A 22361-nucleotide genomic window follows, 5' to 3' on the forward strand; every position below is an offset into this window, starting at 1 on the left:
TTTTGACAAAGATCAGATCAAATTTGATGGGGATTTTATGCAGAAATTTGAGAAATTCCATAAGGTTCAGATACTTTTTCACACCACTGTAAGTGGAATCTTGTAAGTCCTGTTCAGTTGGATTTCTAAGTGGATGTCTGCCACTGCCAGTTGCACAATAGTCTGGTCCCTCATCATCAGAAATTTCAGACTCTGAGTCCAACCCCGTTACTGCCTCTTTATCATCCGGCATCTGTAGGACCATTTCAGCTGTGTTTCTAGCAGCCATGACACCTTGGATAAAAAAATATAAGAGAAATGTTTTCAATAGATCAATATACAGCTATAGAAATACACATACACACTACATACTGTACGTATACAGTGATGCCAGCAAACTTAGCTGACTAGTGTTAGTTATAAAGTAGGCCAATTTGTTGATAAATAATACACTGGTACCTCAACATACGATCACTTCGACACACGATCTTTTCGACATCCGACGTAAAATTTGACTTGTCATTCTTTTCTACATCCGACGACATGCTCGAAATATGAAGATTTATGACAGCGCTCCAGTGTCTTTGTTTTCCCAAAAGACGGACGCACGGCGGATTTTCTTGTGAGAGATATCAACATGGGTTGCAAGAATGTTAGTGCGGGTGGTAAAAAAGAAAAAAGGAAGAAGAAATGTGGCTTAACCTTTGAAACGAAGATGGAAATGATGATAGAAAAATATCAGGTAGGTGGGCGCGTCCATGAACTGGTTTGACAATACGGCCGTAGAATGTCTACAATCTCGACAGTTCTCCTCTAACTTCTGTTCGCCAGTCTTTATAAGTAAAGGTGACAATTATTATTACTGTAACATCACCAAAAAAATCGCCAGCTTCGTCAGGTTTTTAATCATTTATTTCAGAACTTGTGTATCACAACATGCCTACTGTCCGCCACAGCTGAACATGAAAAGTGAAAGTAAAAAAATCCCTCTCTCACTCTGTCAAGTCAGCCACCACCACGCAAAACATATCCGCCACATTAGAACTCGATTCATTATAAGTAGTCTTATTAGTATTGCTATTATTACATTATTATTCCGATTTTTATTCATAATTTATTAGTTTTGCTTTGTGTAATTGCTATTTACAATAGCACCAGTAGTATTTATTCAGGATTTAGAGTAGGTTTTTGGGCTGTGGAACAAATAATGGAATTATAATGTTTTCTTATGGGAAAATCCTGCTTGACATACGACCATTTCGACTTCCTGGAATAAATTAACTTTGTATGTAGAGGTACCACTGTAGTAACAAAAGTCAAGAAAGACACAAACATAAAATATATGAAGATAATACTTACATGTACCAGCTTTTCCTGTGTGAAATGGTCTTCCTGAGGGGCGACACTTCTGATACACCTAGTCTGTTATTTCCACAGTAAATTTATTCCTTACAGCCAAAGTTGATAAGAATTGGATTAATTAGAAAATGCATGTGTGTCATTTTTGACCCACTTATAGAAGCTTGGGGTAGTGATAAAAAAAAAAATTTTTAAACTTTTTTTTTTCAAATGCATAAAAGTTAAGTTAAAATGTGAAAGATATTACATATAAAACATATTTTTGAGGAATACCTGGTATATGAAATGATAACAATTTTTCGTTACGAAGATATTTCAAGAAAACAACCTCACCAGGTCATTTTTTACCCACTTATGCATCTAAGGGTTAAATACCATTGAAAAGTTTCATTGTCCCACACGGATGTAGCCATTGTCCCACATTAGGTGAGTTGGGATCTGGTCACCCTACGTATGTATCAGAAACTATTTCAAAAATAATAATTCAACACAACATTGAGGAGTTTCATGCAGTTTTTTTTCCAAAATGTTTTTATTATAAATGATGGCCTTACCTCTGTAATTTCAGAACACTTCCCAAGTTTCTGTACAGAATGATACCTGTTACAAATGTCGAGGAGTCACCTGAATCTGGAAGACACAGAGAGATCAGGAGAGAAAAGAAATGGGCCAGAATTTAGAATCCTAATGGTGAAGTCATTGGCTTTTGTTTGAGAAAACTGCTGGTCATTCATGCTGCCTCAACTCCTCTGGCTCTTTAGAATGAAGATGGCCTACATGACCAGTCAACTATAAACGTTGCTTTGGTTAGAATCCCTTGGACACATATTCAGTTCATATATGTTCACAAACTCACTTTAATACAACTAATTGAAGAGTATGCTGACAGTTAAAATTGAAAAGTTAAAAAATCACTTGCTATATTTTCTTTGTTTTATATTGCTCTGTTGACTGGTGTTATTACATTAATATCCATTAATACAGTATTGCCAGCTTTTGGTTGCCAAGGAATGCAACAGCTACCATCGATATTACCATAATTTTCGGACTATAAGCCGAGACTTTTCCTAATTTTGTGTCCTGCGACTTATAGTCCAGTGCGGTTTATTTGCTGATTTATTTGGTATTTATTTATTTGTTTGTTTGTTTATTTTTAAACTGGTCCTCTTCAGCTGCTTGACACGGATAATGGGAATCTGAGTGTCCTATTGGTCTGAACAGTTTTAATGTATCACATTAGGTATATGAGATACACTCCCATTGTGATTATTTATTGGGTTTCATTTATTAGGAGAATGCAGCAAGTAGGAAGGGGTTATAGGGGTACAGAAAGGAAAATAGAAAAGGAGCGAGACAGAAGAGAAGAACAAACAACAACAAAAAATACATTCAACGGCTACACTAACTATGAGTACAGTAGTGCTGTCGTTAGCTAATTGTATTTCCGGTTGACCAATGAGAAAAGGGGAGGGGGGGTCAGAAAGAGATGTGATTAGGTGGGGTGGAGTGTACACTAATAAGCAATGTGAGGTGTAGAACCCAGTGTCATGTGAATCACTTCTCAGTGTGCATATGTTGACATCTTTCATTCTATGCTGCCTGATCACTAATCCATTTACTTGGGTTAATAGGTAATACTTTATTTGACAGTGGCGTCATAAGACCGCACCAGGACATCCTAGGCCGCAGTTCAATGATCGACTTTGTAATCGTGTCATCGGACTTGCGGCCACATGTTTTGGACACTCGGGTGAAGAGAGGGGCGGAGCTGTCAACTGATCACCACCCGGTGGTGTGTTGGCTTCGATGGCGGGGGAAGTTGCTGGCCAGACCTGGCAGGCCCAAACGTATTGTGAGGGTCTGCTGGGAACGTCTGGCAGAATCCCCTGTCAGAAAGATTTTCAACACCCACCTCCGGCAGAACTTCTCCCTTGTCCTGGGGGAGGTGGTGGACATTGAGTCCGAGTGGGCCATGTTCCGCACCTCCATTGTTGAGGTGGCAGATTGGAGCTGTGGCCGTAAGGTGGTTGGTGCCTGTCGTGGCGGCAATCCCCGAACCCTCTGGTGGACACCAGCGATAAGGGTTGCCGTCAAGCTGAAGAAGGAGGCCTATCGGGCCTTTTTAGCCTGTGGGACACCGGAGGCAGCTGACAGGTACCGGCTGGCCAAGCGGACTGCGGCTTCGGCGGTCGTCGAGGCAAAATCTCGGACATGGGAGGAGTTCGGTGAGGCTATGGAAAACGACTTCCGGACGGCTTCGAGGAAATTCTGGTCCACCATCCGGCGTCTGAGGAGAGGAAAGCAGTGCACTATTAACACTGTGTATAGTGAAGATGGTGTACTGCTGACCTCGACTCGGGACGTCGTGAGTCGGTGGAGAGAATACTTCGAAGCCCTCCTCAATTCCACCGACACGCCTTCCTTTGAGGTAGCAGAGTCTGGGGACTCTGAGGTGGGCTCTTCGATCTCTGGGGTTGAAGTCACTGAGGCGGTTGGTAAGCTCCTCGGTGGCAAGGCCCCGGGGGTAGATGAGATCCGCCCGGAGTTCCTAAAGGCTCTGGATATGGTAGGGCTGTCATGGTTGACACGCCTCTACAACATCGCGTGGACAGTGCCTCTGGATTGGAAGACCGGGGTGGTGGTCCCCCTTTTTAAAAAGGGGGACCGGAGGGTGTGTTCCAATTATAGGGGAATCACACTCCTCAGCCTCCCCGGTAAAGTCTATTCAGGGGTGCTGGAGAGGAGGGTCCGTCGGGAAGTCGAATCTTGGATTCAGGAGGAGCAGTGTGGTTTTCGTCCCGGCCGTGGAACAGTGGACCAGCTCTACACCCTCAGCAGGGTCCTCGAGGGTGCATGGGAGTTCGCCCAACCAGTCTACATGTGTTTTGTGGATTTGGAGAAGGCATTCGACCGTGTGCCTAGGGGAATTCTGTGGAGGGTGCTCCGGGAGTACGGGGTACCGAGCCCCTTGGTAAAGGCTGTTCGGTCCCTGTACGACCGGTGTCAGAGTCTGGTCCGCATTGCCGGCAGTAAGTCGAATTCGTTCCCAGTGAGGATTGGACTCCGCCAAGGCTGCCCTTTGTCACCGATTCTGTTCATAATTTTTATGGACAGAATTTCTAGGTGCAGCCGAAGCGTTGAGGGTTTCCGGTTTGGTGGCCTCAGCATTGCATCTCTTTTTTTTTTTTTTTTTTTTTTTTTGTAAACCTGTCCTGTTCAGCTGTTTGACACAGAGAATGGAAGTCTAAGCGCCCGGATTCTGAACAGTTTTAATGTTTCACATGGAGAGTCTGACATACTCCCATTGTGATCATTCAAAATACCTTTTTATTATGACAAAGCAGCGAACAGGAAGGGATTATGGGGGGACAGAAGAAAAGAAATACAAGAGAAGAAAGAAAAGAAACACATACACAAACAACAACAAAAAATAAATTGAACATCTAAACTAGTTACTAATATGCTGGTGCTATCGTCAGCGAGATGTATTTCCGGTTTACACCATGTGGGGGCCAATTGACCAGTGAAAGAGGAGAATGGGGGTGGGGGTGTCTATAAGACTATAGTGACTAAGACTAAGTGATTGAAAGGGGTAGAGTGTACACAAATCAGTTCTGTGATCTAGAACCCAGTAATCGTGTGAATCTCTTATGAGTGTAAGCCCGTTGGCGACCAACCCTACGCCGCCGCATCGCCAATCCCGGCACCGGAACCCCCAACCCGAGCATGCCCTACCACATCCAGCAGCACGCAAGCCCCACCGGGCGCGCGACAGCCACGCAGACGGGCGGAGAAACCGCGCGGGCGCCAACCAAGGGCCACGGCCCCCACCCAGCCAGCCCGGGGAGGCAGGGCGGGCGGGGGGGGTAGGGGGGCCATGCGCAGCCCATCCCTCCTCCCGCCGCCCAGCAAAGGAGCCACCGTCCCCCCCCCGGGACCCAGGGTGGTCCCCCGGGCCACCCGCGCGCCCATCAACCGGCCTTCAGGGATGGCAGGAGGGGACGCATCACCAACCCCACGCCTACACCCACCCCCGCCCGCCCACCCTGGCCACGAGCCACAGCCCCCCAACCGGCACGGCACGCCACGGGACCCCCAGCGGCCCACCAAGCCCCAGGCAAGGCAGGGTCCCCCGCCGGTGCAGGCGACACCCTGCTGATACACCGGCGCTCAGCCAGCGACCCGCGACAGAGCACAGGGCGGATGCCCAGCCAGAGAAGAGAGGGGAAGGCGGAGGCAGGAGAACGCCCAGGAACTGCCACGGGGCGATGCAAGATCGGAGACCCGACCCCCCAACCCACTCCCGCGGCCGGCAGCCGAGGCAGAGGGGAGGCCACACCCCGGGAGCCACGCCATATAGAAAAAGTGTGGGACCCACCTACCACCCTATTACTGTGGCTGCCAGGTTCCCGACTGGCAGCCATCACCCAGCACCGTGATGGGTGTGTGAGGGGAGGGTAGTGCAATGTATGCATTAAAATAGGAGAGCTTGGCTTGGGGCAGTGGGACCGCAGCATGGAGTTTCTGTCCAGCCGCCCATCCCACCGCCCTTTGCCGAAGCTCTCCTGTGGAGTATGATGTGTGTGGCATTGCATCTCTTCTTTTTGCAGATGATGTGGTGCTGTTGGCTTCATCAAGCCATGACCTCCAACTCTCACTGGGGCGGTTCGTAGCCGAGTGTGAAGCGGTTGGGATGAAGATCAGCACCTCCAAATCCGAGACCATGGTCCTCAGCCGGAAAAGGGTGGCATGCCCTCTCCGGGTCGGGGATGAGATCCTGCCCCAAGTGGAGGACTTCAAGTATCTTGGGGTCTTGTTCACGAGTGAGGGTAGGAGGGAGCGGGAGATTGATTGGCGGATCGGTGCAGCGTCTGCAGTGATGCGGACTCTGCACCGGTCCGTTGTGGTGAAGAAGGAGCTGAGCCAAAAGGCGAAGCTCTCGATTTACCAGTCGATCTACGTTCCTACCCTCACCTATGGTCACGAGCTGTGGGTCGTGACGGAAAGAACAAGACTGGCTGAAATGAGTTTCCTCCGCAGGGTGTCCGGGCTCTCCCTTAGAGATCATCCGGGAGGGGCTTGGTGTCGAGTCGCTACTCCTCCGCGTTGAGAGGAGCCAGTTGAGGTGGCTCGGGCATCTGGTTCGGATGCCTCCTGGACGCCTCCCTGGAGAGGTGTTCCGGGCATGTCCCACCGGCAGGAGGCCCCGGGGTCGACCCAAGACACGCTGGAGACACTATGTCACTCGGCTGGCCTGGGAACGCCTTGGAATCCCGCCGGAGGAGCTGGCTGAAGTGGCTGGGGAGAGGGAAGTCTGGGCTTCCCTGCTAAAGCTGTTGCCCCCGCGACCCGACCCCGGACTAAGCGGAAGATAATGGATGGATGGATGGATGGTCATAAGACCGCCATAATTATAACATGACACTGTCATCGGCATTAATGAATGCTTATGACAGATGTCATTAAGTGTCATCCGAAAAATTTAGTCATCAACTTCATTTACATCCGGCTCGGAACTTTTACACAAGTAAGATCATTTGCATGATGACATTAAATTACATCTTTCATTAGCATTCATTTATGCCCATAAGACAGTGTCATGTCCTAAATATGATGGTTTTATGACGTCGCCGTCAAATAAAGTGTTAACGGTTAATATCTTTTGGTGTAAATATCCCATAATACAGTGAGGACAGCTGCGGCTTATTGTCCAGTGCGGCTTATCTATGAACAAATGCAGTTTTCGTGTCAAATCTGTTGGGTGGCGGTTTAGAGTCCGGTGGGCCTTTATAGTCCAAAAATTACAATCATCCTTTGATTTTTCTAATGGCGTTTCTTCGGCGTGCAGCCTAGCTCACATCATTTGACCAACCTACACCGTTCAAATACCAAAACGGCCATAATTCTTGCACAATTCAGGCTCTTTTGTTTGACACGTGAAAAATTACTATTCTGCCAAAAATTCAGGTTTAAAAAAAATTAAAAGGGATATTTCAAAATGTATCTCATCCTACAATTTGTATTTTTTTCCAATAAGCAATACATGTCAGCAAACCAAGGCGCACAAAAGTTGTATACATTTTTTGCCCCCCGTAAAACGCCGCCCCCCCGACGCTCATGTACCTCCATGCCCCTACATCAGGGCAGCCTATACGCAGACTATGCAGCTGCTTAGGGCCCCTGACCACTAGGGGGCCCAGCTAGGGGTCAATCTGGCAATTGTTTAATTTATATTCTATTTTGTTTACTACAGTTTGCTTTATTTGACTTTTTTGAGTTTTGATACTTGATTACAAGCTTAAAAAATAAAAGTTCTTCCTTAACTTCTTTCTTTCCTCTTTTAGAAAAAGGTTTGGCGTTATCTAATGTAAGTACTGACAATCATTTGGGTGAGAAGTTTGAAGAATGCAGTGCAACAAAATCTGATTAATATACAAAATATGGACATATAGGTTGGATTGCATGTATGGGTTTCACAGTAAACTGTGACGAAATGGTGGGCCAAAAATATGGGCCCCTTGGTATTATTTTGCTTAGGGCCCCCAAATGGCCTGGGCCGGCCCTGCCCTACATCAACAGGAAATGACCCGACATGCCCCCAGGTCAACCGAAAGTGACATGAATCAAAACAAAGTGATCCGGAAATATCACAAAATCAACAGGAAATGACCCCAAAGTGCCTCAAAATCAACAGGAAGTGACCCGATATACCAACCATCACAATTTATCCAGAAATTGCATTTGCTAGTTCAACTTAATATACTATCTGTTTTGAAAATGAATTACTTACTAAGCAATTCAAATACTGAAGGAGTCATCCAGATATTTTAATGACTACAGTTTTCAACATTGATCACGACTTGAATTCTAGTATCCTTTCACCCTGTGGACCGAATACTATTAAGACCACCTCAACGCCACCGACACGCCTTACCATCAGGAGGCGGAACATGGAGAACTTCGAGGCGTGTCCTCCTATCTCTGGTTTGGAAGTCATTAAGGTGGTTAAAAAGCTCCTCGGTGGCAGTGCCTTGGGGGTGGATCAGATCCTCCCGGAGCTTCTAAAGGCGCTGGATGCTGTGGGGTTTTCTTGGTTGACACGCCACTGCAACATCACGTGGACATCAAGGACAGTGCCTCTGGCAGACCGGAGTGGTGGTCCCTCTTTTCAAAAAAGAGGAGCGGACGGTGTGTTTCAGTTATAGGGGGATCAAATTCCCCAGCTTCTCTGGGATGGTCTACTCAGGGGTACTGGAACGGAGGGTCCATCAGGAAGGAATCCAGGAGGAACAGTATGGTTTCCGTCCTGGCCGCGGAACAGTGGATCATCTCTACAGCCTCAGCGCATTTCTCAGGGGGTCATGGGAGTTCGCCCAGCCAATCTACGTGTGTTTTAAGGACTTGCAGAAGGCGTTCGACCGTGTCTCCCAGAAAAACTGTGGGGGGTTGATCGGAATCCCTGATTCGGAGGGTCTAGTCCCTGTCTACCCGCCATCAGAAATTGGTCCGAATACCTGGTTGTAAATCGGATCCGTTTCCAGTGAGTGTTCGACATCACCAAGGCTGCCCTATGTCACCGGCTCTGTTCATAACTTTTATGGACAGAATATCTAGGCGCAGCCGAGGCATTGTGGGGGTCCTGTGGCCTCAGTATTGCATTTCTGCTTTTTGCAGATGATGTAGTTCTGTTGGCTTCATCAGGTCTTGACCTTCAACTCTTACCTGGAACGGTTTGCAGCCAAGTGTGAAGCGGTCGGGATGAGAATGACCACCTCCAAATCTAACACCATGGACCTCAATTGGGAACTGGTGGAATGCCTTCTCTGAGCTAGAGATGAGGTCTTTCCCCAAGTGGAGAATTCATGTATCTCGGGGTCTTGTTCACGAGTGACGGAAAAATGGAGCAGAAGATCAACAGGTTGATCGATGCTGCGTCTGCAGTGATGCGGACTCTGCATCGGTCTGTCGTGTTGAAGAGGAGCTGAGCCAAAAGGCGAAGCTTTCTATTTACTGGTCGATCTACATTCCTACCCTCACCTATTGTAACAAGCTGTGGCTCGTGACCGAAAGATCCTGGATACTGGATCCTCAGCTTCTTCTCTGAAGCAAGGCCATAAACAGAAAGCGTAGGTGCCCAGTAAAATTCCACTTTCTTGTTAGCCACTTCATGAGTTAACAAGGGGGCCTGCCTATTTGCATTGAGAATAACAAAAAGTGTATGCGTTCAAAGGTCAGGGCAGATCTTCTCAAAGGCATTGTCTTGGCAAGCCACCTTTAATTGTTCTTTTCTTAATAAATGTATTTAGCTTAGGTGATGATTTCTTTTTTTTTGTTACGGTATGGTGTGTCCTACTCCTGTTCATTAGGAGAATTAAAAATCTGTGAAAAGAGAAAATCAACTTTTTTCATCTTATCAATATAGAATTATCCTAATTAAGTCAGGAGGGAGTGGCGGATTATTGGGACAACGAGAAGCTCTGAGCGAACAGCAGTCAACTGGTGGAGGTCAACAAGGAAAAACAGCTGTCACTATTGCCATAGGCCATTCATTCCGATTAGTTGGACAGTCCTTTAGGATCACGATATCTCCTACTTTTACATCACTTTTTGTTTCAATCCACTTCCTCTGAGTCTGCAAGGTGGGAATGTAGGCGATTTACATGATTATGCGAATCATTGTCCGAAAACTCATGATATTAGGCTGTAGTGGCACCATGGAAAAAGTGCTTAGAAAATAGATTTCGTTCCACTGAAATGGATCTACATGACTGCTGCATTATAATATACATACGTTGCTAACTAGTACCAAAAAAAAAGTTCTACTCACGGTTTCCAGTCATTTTTTAGTAATTAGCGTTTTTGTGTCGGTCTTTTTTTTCCCCGTGGCGCAGTGATATTGATACGGCGGAGTCGTATCGTCAGTGTGTGAAACCATTTTACGTCACGTGCACCAATAGGAGACGAGGATTGTTGCTATGGGTTTGGAAAACAAACAACATGGCGGCGACCGTGTCAAACTACGACACGAGCGAAGATGAACAAAAGATAAGAAAACCGCATTCGAAATGTAGTCAAAAGGCATGGAAACGATGCTTTATGCATCTCTCATCTGTCCAAGGGCGAAAAAGGGCAGGAATTTGGCCGAAACGGCATGCAACTTGCTAAGCCTTCGTGGCTACGTCAGACAATGGCTTTCTCTCCAGGCTCCGTCGAAGGATCTTGCTGAAAATGCGTCGACTGGGATTTTTAACGACATTGACTCCAGGTAAGCCACACACACGCCTTTTGTTGTGAATAACTACGGGAGTTGGGGGGCTTCTGGTCAGATCACATATGAAGTTAAGACTTGCAATGTGAGTTCTGGGCTGTAGCGGTCATTATTATGATGTTAGATTGTTAACTTTGAGCAAAAAGTTTAGATTGACAAATAACATAGGTTTTTCATAGTATTTAGTTTGTGTAACTGTAGTTCCAAAAACCTATTTGATAATATTATTCAGGAAAAAATGGCAGAATAGACAAGCCTAGATAATTTGGATTGGAAGATTATGTAAATATGATATGGATGAAACAGTTCACACATGGTTTATGTGTGTGTGCGTGTTTTTCAGAACTGAAAAACCCTTCACTGACAGCTACAACTTCTTCTGTGGGACCATCGTCCATTAAAAGATTAGAGTTGACCAGGATCTGCTGCGAATGGAAAAGCTTGTGGAAATATGGCTTTATTGGGACCATGGAAAAAGTGCTTAGAAAATGGATTTCATTCCACTACGCTGGATCTATGCGTTCAATGCATTTTTTCAAAGCCAATACCCTTCTAACTTAGTCACCAGCCAGAAATGTATCTTGATGTGAATAAACAAAAATACAGATCTAGTGTTGCTGTTTTTGCTTGTTTTAAGTGTTATATTAATTCTGGCAACACAAAATCTTTATCAAATGTCATAAACACATCTACCAAACATTTGAAACAAGTATTGGTGCCTTAGTATACACATAGGTGAAATCAAATGAAATGAAATCAAATGCAAATGCAGCTAATTTCTTGAAGGAAACACTTCAACATTAATGATTTGCACCCAGCACAATGAAATATATATTGAATTAAGCTAAAGGCTTATGTATCATATATTAAAAATATCACAACCTACTATGCAATGAAATATATAAAATACAAAATGCACACCATGATCATAAATGGCTGAAAATCAACCGAATTGCTACCACACCCTCCTAAATGTGAATCATGGCAAAAATGGAATAAGACAAAAAATTATAGGGTGATCAAAAAATAATGTGCCAAAATCATAAGGTGATACTTAAAAAATAAAAGACATCACAAAAGAAGTGATGGACACGTGTTGAAGATAACTTCCAAGTTTTATTTCGTGTTTCACAAGTGCTCAAATGTGAGCACACCCAGCAGCACGGACAAAATCAAGCCACGATGAGAATTCCTCTCAAACTTGTGCATGTCGCAGTTATTGTCTTGATTGCAACTGTTGTTCGATAGTTCACATCATCAGTACTTGCTGGACGTGTTGGTATGTTAAAGACAAAGTTCATTATCCATCTTTATGGCACATAACGTATGTTATACACTAAGTGTATGTTCCACCACTTCCAGCTAATATTGATGACATGAAAGATCGAATAACAGACTATATCAACGCGGGAGGGAGGAATTCTCATGTCAACTTGGATGTTGTCCATGCTGCTGGTGATGGCCATATTTGAATACTATGAAAACATGAAATTGAACATAGTTACTTCCTACATCTGTCCAAGGTAGAGTTTGTTTTTTTTTAATGTTTTTTGTTTTTGACATGGCATTATGATTTTGCCACAGCCTTTTTTAATCACACTGTATATACACAAAAGGTTGGAATCATTCAAGTATGGTACTGTTGGTACACAACATTTATTTAAACATGGAAATGTCTCATACTATAAAAATACACATACAAATATTGAAAAACTAATTTAAAAAATAATATATATAGAAATAAAAAATAGTAAAACTGTACATGACAACATTACTCCTCAAAATCGCTTTCATCAAAGTCATCAGCCCATCCAAGTGTCTTCTGTTTCTTTGGAAACATTCTCGCATGCTTGGCACCGATATAAATCAGTACAAGAAAGTTTTGCAGACATATAGGAACAACTTCCCGTGTCACAATTGGTTGCCTTTCAACTACAGTTGACTACTTGCAAAACAGTATCAGGGGCAGGATTTTTAGTCATCCATGTCACTGCCAACTGCCCATCCTCAATGTCCCACCCATTCCCAATGGGTGAAGGGGCACACATTTTACCTGTCAGACAACGTTTCATAATTGCTGCTTGATAGTTTCCTGTCCTGCAATGTTAGTACAGAGCATCAGTTTTTGGCGGAATAGAATGTTCTGGCAAGATTGACGAGGCCATACAGAAAGATCTGCATTTGGCATCATTTTTGGCATATAACTGGCCAAACAGGTGGCACACGTATTTCCACAACGTGTTAAATGTTTGTAGGTCAAGTTTAAAACTGCTGCCCAGCTTTGCAAACCCAGTCAGGTACTCTTTTTTTATGACGTGCAAAAGATTTTTTTTTTTTCCCTTTGCCATGAAAGGCACAAGCAGAGTCACAACCTGTGAATGTATGGATGCCAATAAGTGCTAAACACACACTAGTGCCAGGAGCTGCAGAGACCTCAGAGACGTCAGTCTTCGTTCTGTTGCCTCCTCCTGTGAAAAATTTACACTGTAAATCTATCTGCAGACTTACAGCAGTCACTGCCACGTCAGTATCAGGGCTTTTATTGACTACAGCTTGATGTTCTTGAGCCAAAAGGTTTATTTAACCATTGTCACCCATAACAGGTATGCAATAAAAAGTTCTACTGGATTCACTTTCTATACCCTGTACATACATTTTATAACAAAGTGGTATTTATATCTGGGCTAAAAAATGGTATCGTTACAACACTAGTTTAAATAAGATTTTTGTGAGTGTAGGTTAATAACAATTAACCCTGTAGCAAAGGCGTGCGTGTGGCTTACCTGTAGTGAATGTCGTTAAAAATCCCAGTCGACGGATTTTCAGCAATATCCTTCGACGGAGCCTGGGGAGAAAGCCATTGTCTGACGCAACCACGCGGCTCTGCACGTTTTTTCCAAATTCCTGCCCTTTTTCGCCCTTGGACAGTTGAGAAATGCATATAGCATCGTTTCGATGCCTTTTGACTAAATTTCGAATGCGGTTTTCTTATCTTTTGTTCATCTTCGCTCGTGTCGTAGTTTGACACGGTCGCCGCCATGTTGTTTGTTTTCCAAACCAATAGCAACAGTCCTCGTCTCCTATTGGTGCATGTGACCTAAAATGGCTTCACACACTGACGATGCGACTCCGCCGTATCAATATCACTGCGCCACGGGGGAAAAAAAGACCGACGCAAAAACGCTAATTACTAAAAAATGACTGGAAACCGTGAGTAGAACTTTTTTTTTTGGTACTAATTAGCAACGTATATAAATTACAATGCAGAGGTTATGTAGATCCACTTTAGTGGAACGAACCAACACAATTTTCGCTCAGCCAATATAGCCTATATAAATGCCACTCCGGAACAAATTAATGTCGTATCTTGAGGTAACACTGTAATTGTCTTTACTATTTGATGAATTCATCAGCTGAAATACTTTCAACTTAAAAGTTGGAGCTATTTAGGAAAAATATGAATATGCAAAACAAATGTGATTAATCAAGTTTATTAGCAAGTATTAGTTAATTAGTATTAAGTACTGATTATTAGTTACAAAGCCTCTAATTATTATTTTTTTCATTATATATTTTTAGTTATCTCAGAAAAGTTATTTGAATCTTAAATAAAACAGTTAAGTATCAAATTAACAAAATAAAATTCAAATTTAATTTAGATATACAGTAAAATTCATTTCCTTAATTAAGAATTGAAACAACTTTATTTAATAAAATAATTTGCGTCCTACTTTTTTCCTATGTTAAAGTTTTTTTTTTTTTTTTACCTTCAAAGAAATCCAATTATTGGAGATTTTTTTTTTTTTTAAATTAATAAAAACATCTAAATCATCCAGCAATTTTGGTGTTTGCGTAAAATCCAAACTGGCATAAAATCCAGCAAACGATATATTTTGTTTAATTTCAAAATTTTACTAATATTTGAACAATTTTGTTTATTTGGTTGTTTTCCCATCTCCTAAATTTGAATAGTGGCACCACATATAATTTCCGAACACACCTCGTCTCGGACTGACTGACCTCTGTTTGAATGTAGAAAAGCGCAGATGCCAAAGTATGGGACGAGGTAAATAGAATAGAATAGAATAGAATAGAATAGAATAGAATAGAATAGAATAGAATAGAATAGAATAGAATAGAATAGAATAGAATAGAATAGAATAGAATAGAATAGAATAGCCTCATTGTGTGACACTCCGCCGCTAAGTCAGCACATAGGCTGGGCACTTTGCTTGGACCCAGACCGTGGGGCGCTATTTTGAGTTGACTAAGGTAGATAGGCAAGCGGGAAGATACAGTAGATAGACAAACTGGCAGGCAGACGGATGGAATCTAGCTCACGTACACAGAGGCCTTAGGCAAGAAGAACCCTGACTTCCCGCTGATGTGTCAAGAATGAAAAACAGCACCCATCTGCTGAGCCATCTGAAAACATCCAGCTCTCCTCTTCTAGGACACTATATGGCATCTTCATAGTATGCCAGGCTTGAGGCAGAAAAAGTCGCTCCCAGGCAACAGCTGAGCATCCAACGTGAACCAAGTGAGTCGTGCATGAATACGTGTAAAAGAGATTATGCATTTTGTTTCCTATTCATCTAAATTTGCTCTGGCGTGTCTGACATGCATATAAACCAGACTGTCTGTGTCCAACAAAAGAAAAAATAGCCTGGAGGTAACATAAATCACTGAGTCAAATAATTTCTTAAAATGAGGTTGTTCTGTTTGAACAGTGCACTGCAAGCTTAATTAGGGCCCGAGCAGTAGTACAAGTACACGCAAGTGCATTTGCTTTTAGTACATGTATATGTACTTATGGTACGTATGCGCTTGTTGTCCAAGTACGTGCAAATACACATACTTGTAGTAATAGTGCACTTACTTGTAGTACAAGTACACGCAAGGACACGTACTTGTAGTACAAGAACAGATTCCAATTGTACAAGTACACGCAAGTACACATAATTTTAGTACAAGTACCCTATTTTACGCACTATAAGGCTCACCTAAAAGCCTTCAATTTTCTCAAAAGCCGATATTGCGCCTTATAATCCGACGCGCCTTATACATGGATCAGAATTGGTCAATCATGGCATGACATTCCCTGTAGCGCAGCTTCATGTAGTTGGTCCATAATGTAAGCCCAACAACTAGTGTTGTATCGGTCGTGAATGATTCATTCTTTTTGAACGAATTGTTTCGGTGAACGAGACCGAACTAATCACCTTCTGCACTAATTAGTTCTAGGAAGCTGGGGCTTGCTTGCTGAGTGGGAGGGCATTGAGCAAGCGGCAGAGTCTTCTAACATCACACACGACCAATCAGACGCCAGCCTCATTGCGGGCAGGGGAGGGAGTGGAAACAGAATCAGAGCGTCTGTCACTCACTTCCACGTGTTGCCAATAAGCAGCCAGCGTGCATGCAGGGGGCAAGACTGAGTTATGTAACTTCCCGTTCACTTACTCGGTCCTCCGGCTCCTGACCGAGATTGCTGCTAACTTGACTTTCCAGTCACGCAGTGAACGAGACAAAAAAATGAAAGGACTCGGGACTACATATGACGACATACTATCCAATTTACAGTAGTTTAAAACTCTTTCGCTAGTAGCTACGAGGCAAGCAAAAGCTGAGCTGCGGTCGCATGACGGCAGTGGAGGGGGGAGAGAACTGTCACTGTATGGAGGCTTCATGGCAGCGATATTTACCTCATCTCTGCACAGGAAAATAAATATTTAGTATGATCACCATAATACTGATTTGCAATGTAACAGTATATACATGTAAATTTTTTCAGAGTGTTTTATTTATTTATTTATTTTTCGTGTCAGAGCGTGTCGGGTGTTGGTTCGTTTGACAAATTAATGTCCATCCGTCCATCATATGCTACTCAAGTGCCCAAAAACATCGCACGCGGGCACGGGAGATGTAGCAATATGTCTCCATTCTTCTAAACAGAATAATGAGAGTGGAAAGGCGACATTGTAAAGAGCAAACAATTGTTTCTCATCAGCATTTGACGATCTGTGATGAGGGGACGACAGGGGAGCTGACTGGATTATTTATTTATTAATACCAGAGCAAAAATGATATTTCAATACGATCATCTCAATAATGATTTGCAATGAAACTGCTTTATGTCAAAATATAGTATTGTTTTCATTTCAGAGCAATACATTTGACAACCAGCTATTTACTTTAGTTTTAACGATAGTCACCAAAAATAATAGGTATAAGCAAAATATGATGTGTTGGTCGTTCAATATTTAGAAATTAAACTCGATTTCTCTTTTTATTTGCGTGACAGCAAGCGTGTCACGTAGGCTAGTAGTGGCAATATTGCATATGTGATCAAGATCATGCTAGAGAAAGTCCGTGCGCCCCCGACCCCAAATCCACAAAAGGAAAATGTTTAACAGTGTCCTACATCAAAATGCAAGCACGAGCCATGACTTTGATCCCAAAGAAATATGATAGACGACGCGAAAGTTCTCCCTCGTTATTGCAACGGCGGGGTAGAGACGAGGCAGCGAAAACAGAATGATACAGTCTGTCACTCACTTCTGAATCTACAACGACCGGCCAATGAGGAGCCTGTGTGCAAGAGGGGGAGTGACCAAGCAAGTTCAGTTATATTGCTAAGCGGTCTTTGACGATTCATTTGGCAACGTCACTTTCTAATCACTAACTGAACAATTCATTTGGGTGGATGGGGTGGGGGGATGAGGGAGGCGAACGATTCGGTGAACGATTTGTTTGAACGAGTCTTTTTACTGAACAGACTGGAATGGATTTGTTTCCTCAAGTGAACAACTTATCCCGCCACTACCAACAACTATTACTACTGCGCCTTATAATGCAGTGTGCCCTATACATGAAAACTGTTTTGAAATAGGCCATTCATTGAAGGTGCACCCTATAGTGCGGAAAATAAGATACATACAAATACACCTACTGTACTTGTGGTACAAGTACATGTGCTAGTAGTACAAAGGCTTGTATACAAGTACACATGCTTGTAGTACAAGTACACACAAGTACATGGAACTGTAGTGTGAGTACATGCGAGTATACAAGTTTACGTACTTGTGGTTTAAGTACACGCAAAAACACAATTATGCACACGTTCTTGTAGTGTAGATTAACGTACTTGTAGTACAATTGCATGACGTATATGCATATCCTTTTCTAATTGCGCAACCTTAGCTATGCTTCTGGTTATGGGCATAGCACGAGCAACATGTTGTCTTGCAACAGTTTGGGTGCGAATACAGCTTTTGAGCACCCACACTGTGGGCCCGTTTCCACAGTGACGCTTCCACCGAATCAACACAAAACAACCCATTACGCGCTCCTATCGAACGACACCGCAATTCCACATGAAAAGGATGTAGTATTCATGCCATGCATTAGAGGGCAGTGCAGTTTTACAATGCCACAGCCGATACACACAGTTCCTTGAAAAGATACTCCTCAGCTCAAGTGGCCCGCCCATACAACCGACATTGTTTTCAAAATGAATGAATAAATAAAATAGCAGCCTAATGGTAAATGTAGCCAGGCAGTTTTCTTTGTGGAGGCACTGAAAGTTTGCGAAATTACTGTGGATCTCATCGTGTAGTGAATTGTGTACAGCACTCACCTGGCTTGCCTGTTAGTAGGATTCGTTTTGGAATGATGACTCTGTCCTCTGAGTGGCGGGCCCAATCAACCATGCCCCTCCAGCCCTTCATTGGGAAGGTGATATCTGCATTACTCAGCAATGGACGCTTGTGAATGCTTAAAACTGTAGAAGATAAGACGGAAGTTATTGACCCATTAACCAAGAAATACATTGAATTGAATTTTTCTTTTATAACAACAAACTAGTAAATGATGCATGTATGACAACGTCAGAGTTGCACACAGATTGGTAAAATATACATTGAATGTATTAAAAAAATATTATATATGGTAATACACAAAATACATGGCCTTTTCTGGTATGAAAATACAAAATACTAAATTTTTAGAGATGTGAAGATAAACCAGTTTGAAACGATTAGTGGTCTGTGATGTGTGAGATCCATGTCTGAGAAGACCTGGATCGTTTAAAAAAAAAAAAAAACGCTATGAACTGTCACAGCTTCTGCTGTATGACGATACAGATTTCATCTTCTAGCAGGACCTGGCCCCGACACATACCACCAAAACCTAGTTGATGGCAATGCCATCACAGTGCTTGGCGGGCTAACCAACTCACCGTACTTCAACCCAATTCAGAATTAATTGGGTATTATCAAGAGAAATGAGCGACACCAGACCCAAAACCATCAAAGAGATGATCTGATGTATCTCAGTGGCATAAGCCCCAGGGATAAGGCATAAGTATTTTCAACCAAGTATTAAAGATTTACATATCATTTTGAAAGCACAATATTTTGAATGATTTTTTTTCTGAGAAGTAAATGGAGAATTCTTTACAGTATTCTTTTATTTATTTTATTTTATTTTAATCTTGTTTTCAGAGGTTATACGAGCTGGAAGAGAAAATTATGTGAAAATTAGTGCTGCAGCAATTAATCGATTAACTCGAGTAGTTTGATAAGAAAAAAAGCATCAAATAAAATTTTTCTGCTTCGAGGATTCATTTAATTAGAGTAACATTGTAATGGTTTGTTTTGAAAGTGTTGCATTTAGTTTTATTAATTTGGCTGGATACAGTGCCCTCTAGTGGCATAGTAAAAATATGCCATACCTCATCTAACATGGCTGAATTCAGCTGCTCCCTGTTAAGACCTACAGAAGGTATGTTTTTGTTTGAGCTAGTTTTGTGTGGGAATACGTGTTTGAACGATTTGTTAAAAGCTCTGTTAAAAAATAAATAAAGTTACCATTTTATAGCATTTAAGCTAGTGTACTTTTGCTATGCAAGTTAGCCAATTCTTCTTTTGTTGTGCTTAGACCCTTATTTAATAATTTTTTTACCCTTTAAGGCTAAGCTCAGGTATTTTAATTTAGTTTTTAATGCATTTATTGCTCTTCTGAAATGAATTCTGTATAGTCTGAAGAATTTTTTAAAATTTTGTATTAGCATTTAATGCTCTTTTGAAAATGCAATCTTAGCAAGCCAAAATAAATGTTTGTTTCACATATTCTAAAATTTATTCTGCAACGCATTAAATGTTTGTTATCTGATTATTCGAAAGAATAGAATAGAATAGAATAGAATAGAATAGAATAGAATAGAATAGAATAGAATAGAATAGAATAGAATAGAATAGAATAGAATAGAACACCTTTATTGTCATTACACAAAGTGTCATGAGATTCAAAGCTGCCCCATGGAGTGCACACCCACACACACGCACACACACACACACACACACACACACACACACACACACACACACACACAAAGAATGGATTAAAAAGTATGTACACAATAAAACCACAATATAAATAAGTCTTGAAATAGTGATACTCTTGCAGTATAGGTAAGGTGACCTGTGATAGTAGCATTCAGTAATAAATATTGGTTATTAACAGTGCTGGGGGGGAAATATATATATATATATATATATATATAGTTTATTACAGTTATTGTGCAAATGGCAGTTTGCAGTTCTCTGTCTGAGTTCAAGTGTCCTATGTCAAGAGATGCAGGTGACCCCCAGTGCAAATATATCAGTTTTTCAATGCAAACTAGAGTTGAGTATCGTGACAGCTTTAGGGAAGAAGCTGTCTCTGAGTCTGTTTGTTCTGGCTGATATGGACCTGTATCGCCTACCAGAGGGTAGCAGGTTTAACAGATGGAAGCCGGGGTGTTACTGTCCTTTATGATGCTTTTTGCTCTGTTCAGGCATCTGGAGTTGTAGATGTCAGTCAACGTAGGCAGGGGGTTGCCGATGATCTTGCAGTGTTGGTCACCCTCTGCAGTCTCTTCCTGTCTGCAACTGTGCTCATCTGGCTCCTCTCAATGTGGAGGAGTAGCGACTCGACACCGAGTCCCTCCCGGATGACCGAGCTTCTGCGATGGAAACTCATTTTGGCAAGTTGTATCCGGGATCTTGTCTTTTCGACCCACGACCCACAACTCGTGACCATAGGTGAGGGTAAGAACGTAGATTGACTGGTAAATTGAGAGCTTCGCCTTTCGGCTCAGCTCCTTCTTCACCACTACAGACTGGTGCAGAGTCTGTATCACTGCAAACGCTGCACCGATCCGCTTGTCGATCTCCCGCTCCCTCCTACTCCCTTCCTAAGATACTTGAACTCCTCCACTTGGGGCAGGATCTCATCCTCGACCTGGAGAGGGCACGCCACCCTTTTCCGACTGAGGACCATGGTCTCGGATTTGGAGGTGCTGATCTTCATACCAACCGCTTCACACTCGGCTGCAAACCGCTCCAGAGAGAGTTGGAGGTCAGGGCTTGATGAGGCCAACAGCACCACATCATCTGCAAAAAGCAGAGATGCAATGCTGAGACCACCAAACAGGACCTCTTCAACGCTTCGGCTGCGCCTAGAAATTCTGTTCATAAAAATAATGAACAGAATTGGTGACAAAGGGCAGCCTTGGCGGGGTCCAACCCTCACTGGTAACGAATTCGACTTACTGCGGGCAACGCGGACCAAACACTGACACCGGTCGTACAGGGACCGAACAGCCCTTACCAAGGGGCTCAGTACCCCGTACTCCTGGAGCAACCCCCAGAGGACTCCCCGGTCGAACACATGGTCGAACGCCTTCTCCAAGTCTACAAAACACATGTAGATTTGTTGGGCGAACTCCCATGCTGGTCCACTTTTCCACGGCCGAGACGAAAACCATACTGGTCCTCCTGAATCAGAGATTCGACTTCCCGATGGACCCTCCTCTCCAGCACCCCTGAATAGACTATATCGGGGAGGCTGAGGAGTGTGATCTCTCTATAATTGGAACACACCCTCCGATCTGCCAATCCAGAGGCACTGTCCCCGTTGTCCATACGATGTTGTAGAGACGTGTCAACCATGACAGCCCCACAACATCCAGAGCCTTTAGGAACTCCAGGCGGATCTCATCCACCCTTTCCAACCACCTTAGTGACTTCGACCCTAGAGATAGGAGAGCCCACCTCGGAGTCCCAAGACTCTGCTTCCTGGAAGGAAGTTGTCTCAGTGGAACTGAAAGCGGAAATGTGAAGTAAGGTTGGCCAACCATGTTTTTGAATAATATCAGTGGCTAAACAGTTATAAGCATATTTTCGTTATTTTTTTTAACGCAACCCTTCCAGATTCTTTGTTTAACCCAGTGCTTCTCAATTATTTTTTGCTACGCCCCCCCCAAGGAAGACATAAATGTTTCGCACCCCCCCAAACTCTGCTGCCACTGTAAATAGTATCATTTGTCAATTATATTATAATAAGTACGCCTCTGCCTCACATTGTGTCATTTTTTTCTATTAGAGAAAATAACAGGATCAACCTATGAAGTATAACTTTATTAACATTGTTTTGTTTGTAACGGAAAAGACTTAACGCGCATCAATTTGCCTGAATTACAAAAAAAAAAAAAAAATCACATCCAAACTGTAAAAATACACTCAACGTACATTTTTGACCATTTGATACTGAAAAATAAAATCAGTAAATAATAACAAATTCAAATTGATTAGAAACATTTACTCATTAGTACAATATGCCAAAAAAATTGACAGAAAACAAAACTGAATAGAAGAAAAAAAGGGTGTCTTTGGACAGAAGGACAGTTTTTATTTTTGCTCCTCACAGTATCACC

The 22361-nt window shown here is 42.8% G+C and overlaps 1 protein-coding gene across 8 annotated transcripts in view; it reads right to left on the reverse strand.

The window, feature by feature from the left end:
* LOC130914451 (adhesion G protein-coupled receptor B1-like) overlaps positions 1–22361 on the reverse strand; it is a 428372-nt gene that overhangs the window by 270084 nt on the left and 135927 nt on the right. For all 8 annotated transcript variants that reach the window (XR_009062924.1, XR_009062926.1, XM_057833647.1 and 5 more), the window contains exons 13-14: positions 18243–18386; positions 1893–1968 (exon numbers count right to left, since the gene is read on the reverse strand). Coding sequence is in view for 6 of the 8 variants with exons in the window: in XM_057833647.1 (XP_057689630.1) it covers positions 1893–1968; positions 18243–18386 (220 nt within the window). In the remaining 2 variants the exon portion in view is untranslated. The remainder of the gene's footprint in view (positions 1–1892; positions 1969–18242; positions 18387–22361) is intronic.

The sequence above is a fragment of the Corythoichthys intestinalis genome, chromosome 4 (genome assembly GCF_030265065.1).
Source record: "Corythoichthys intestinalis isolate RoL2023-P3 chromosome 4, ASM3026506v1, whole genome shotgun sequence".
Classification (NCBI taxonomy): domain Eukaryota; kingdom Metazoa; phylum Chordata; class Actinopteri; order Syngnathiformes; family Syngnathidae; genus Corythoichthys; species Corythoichthys intestinalis.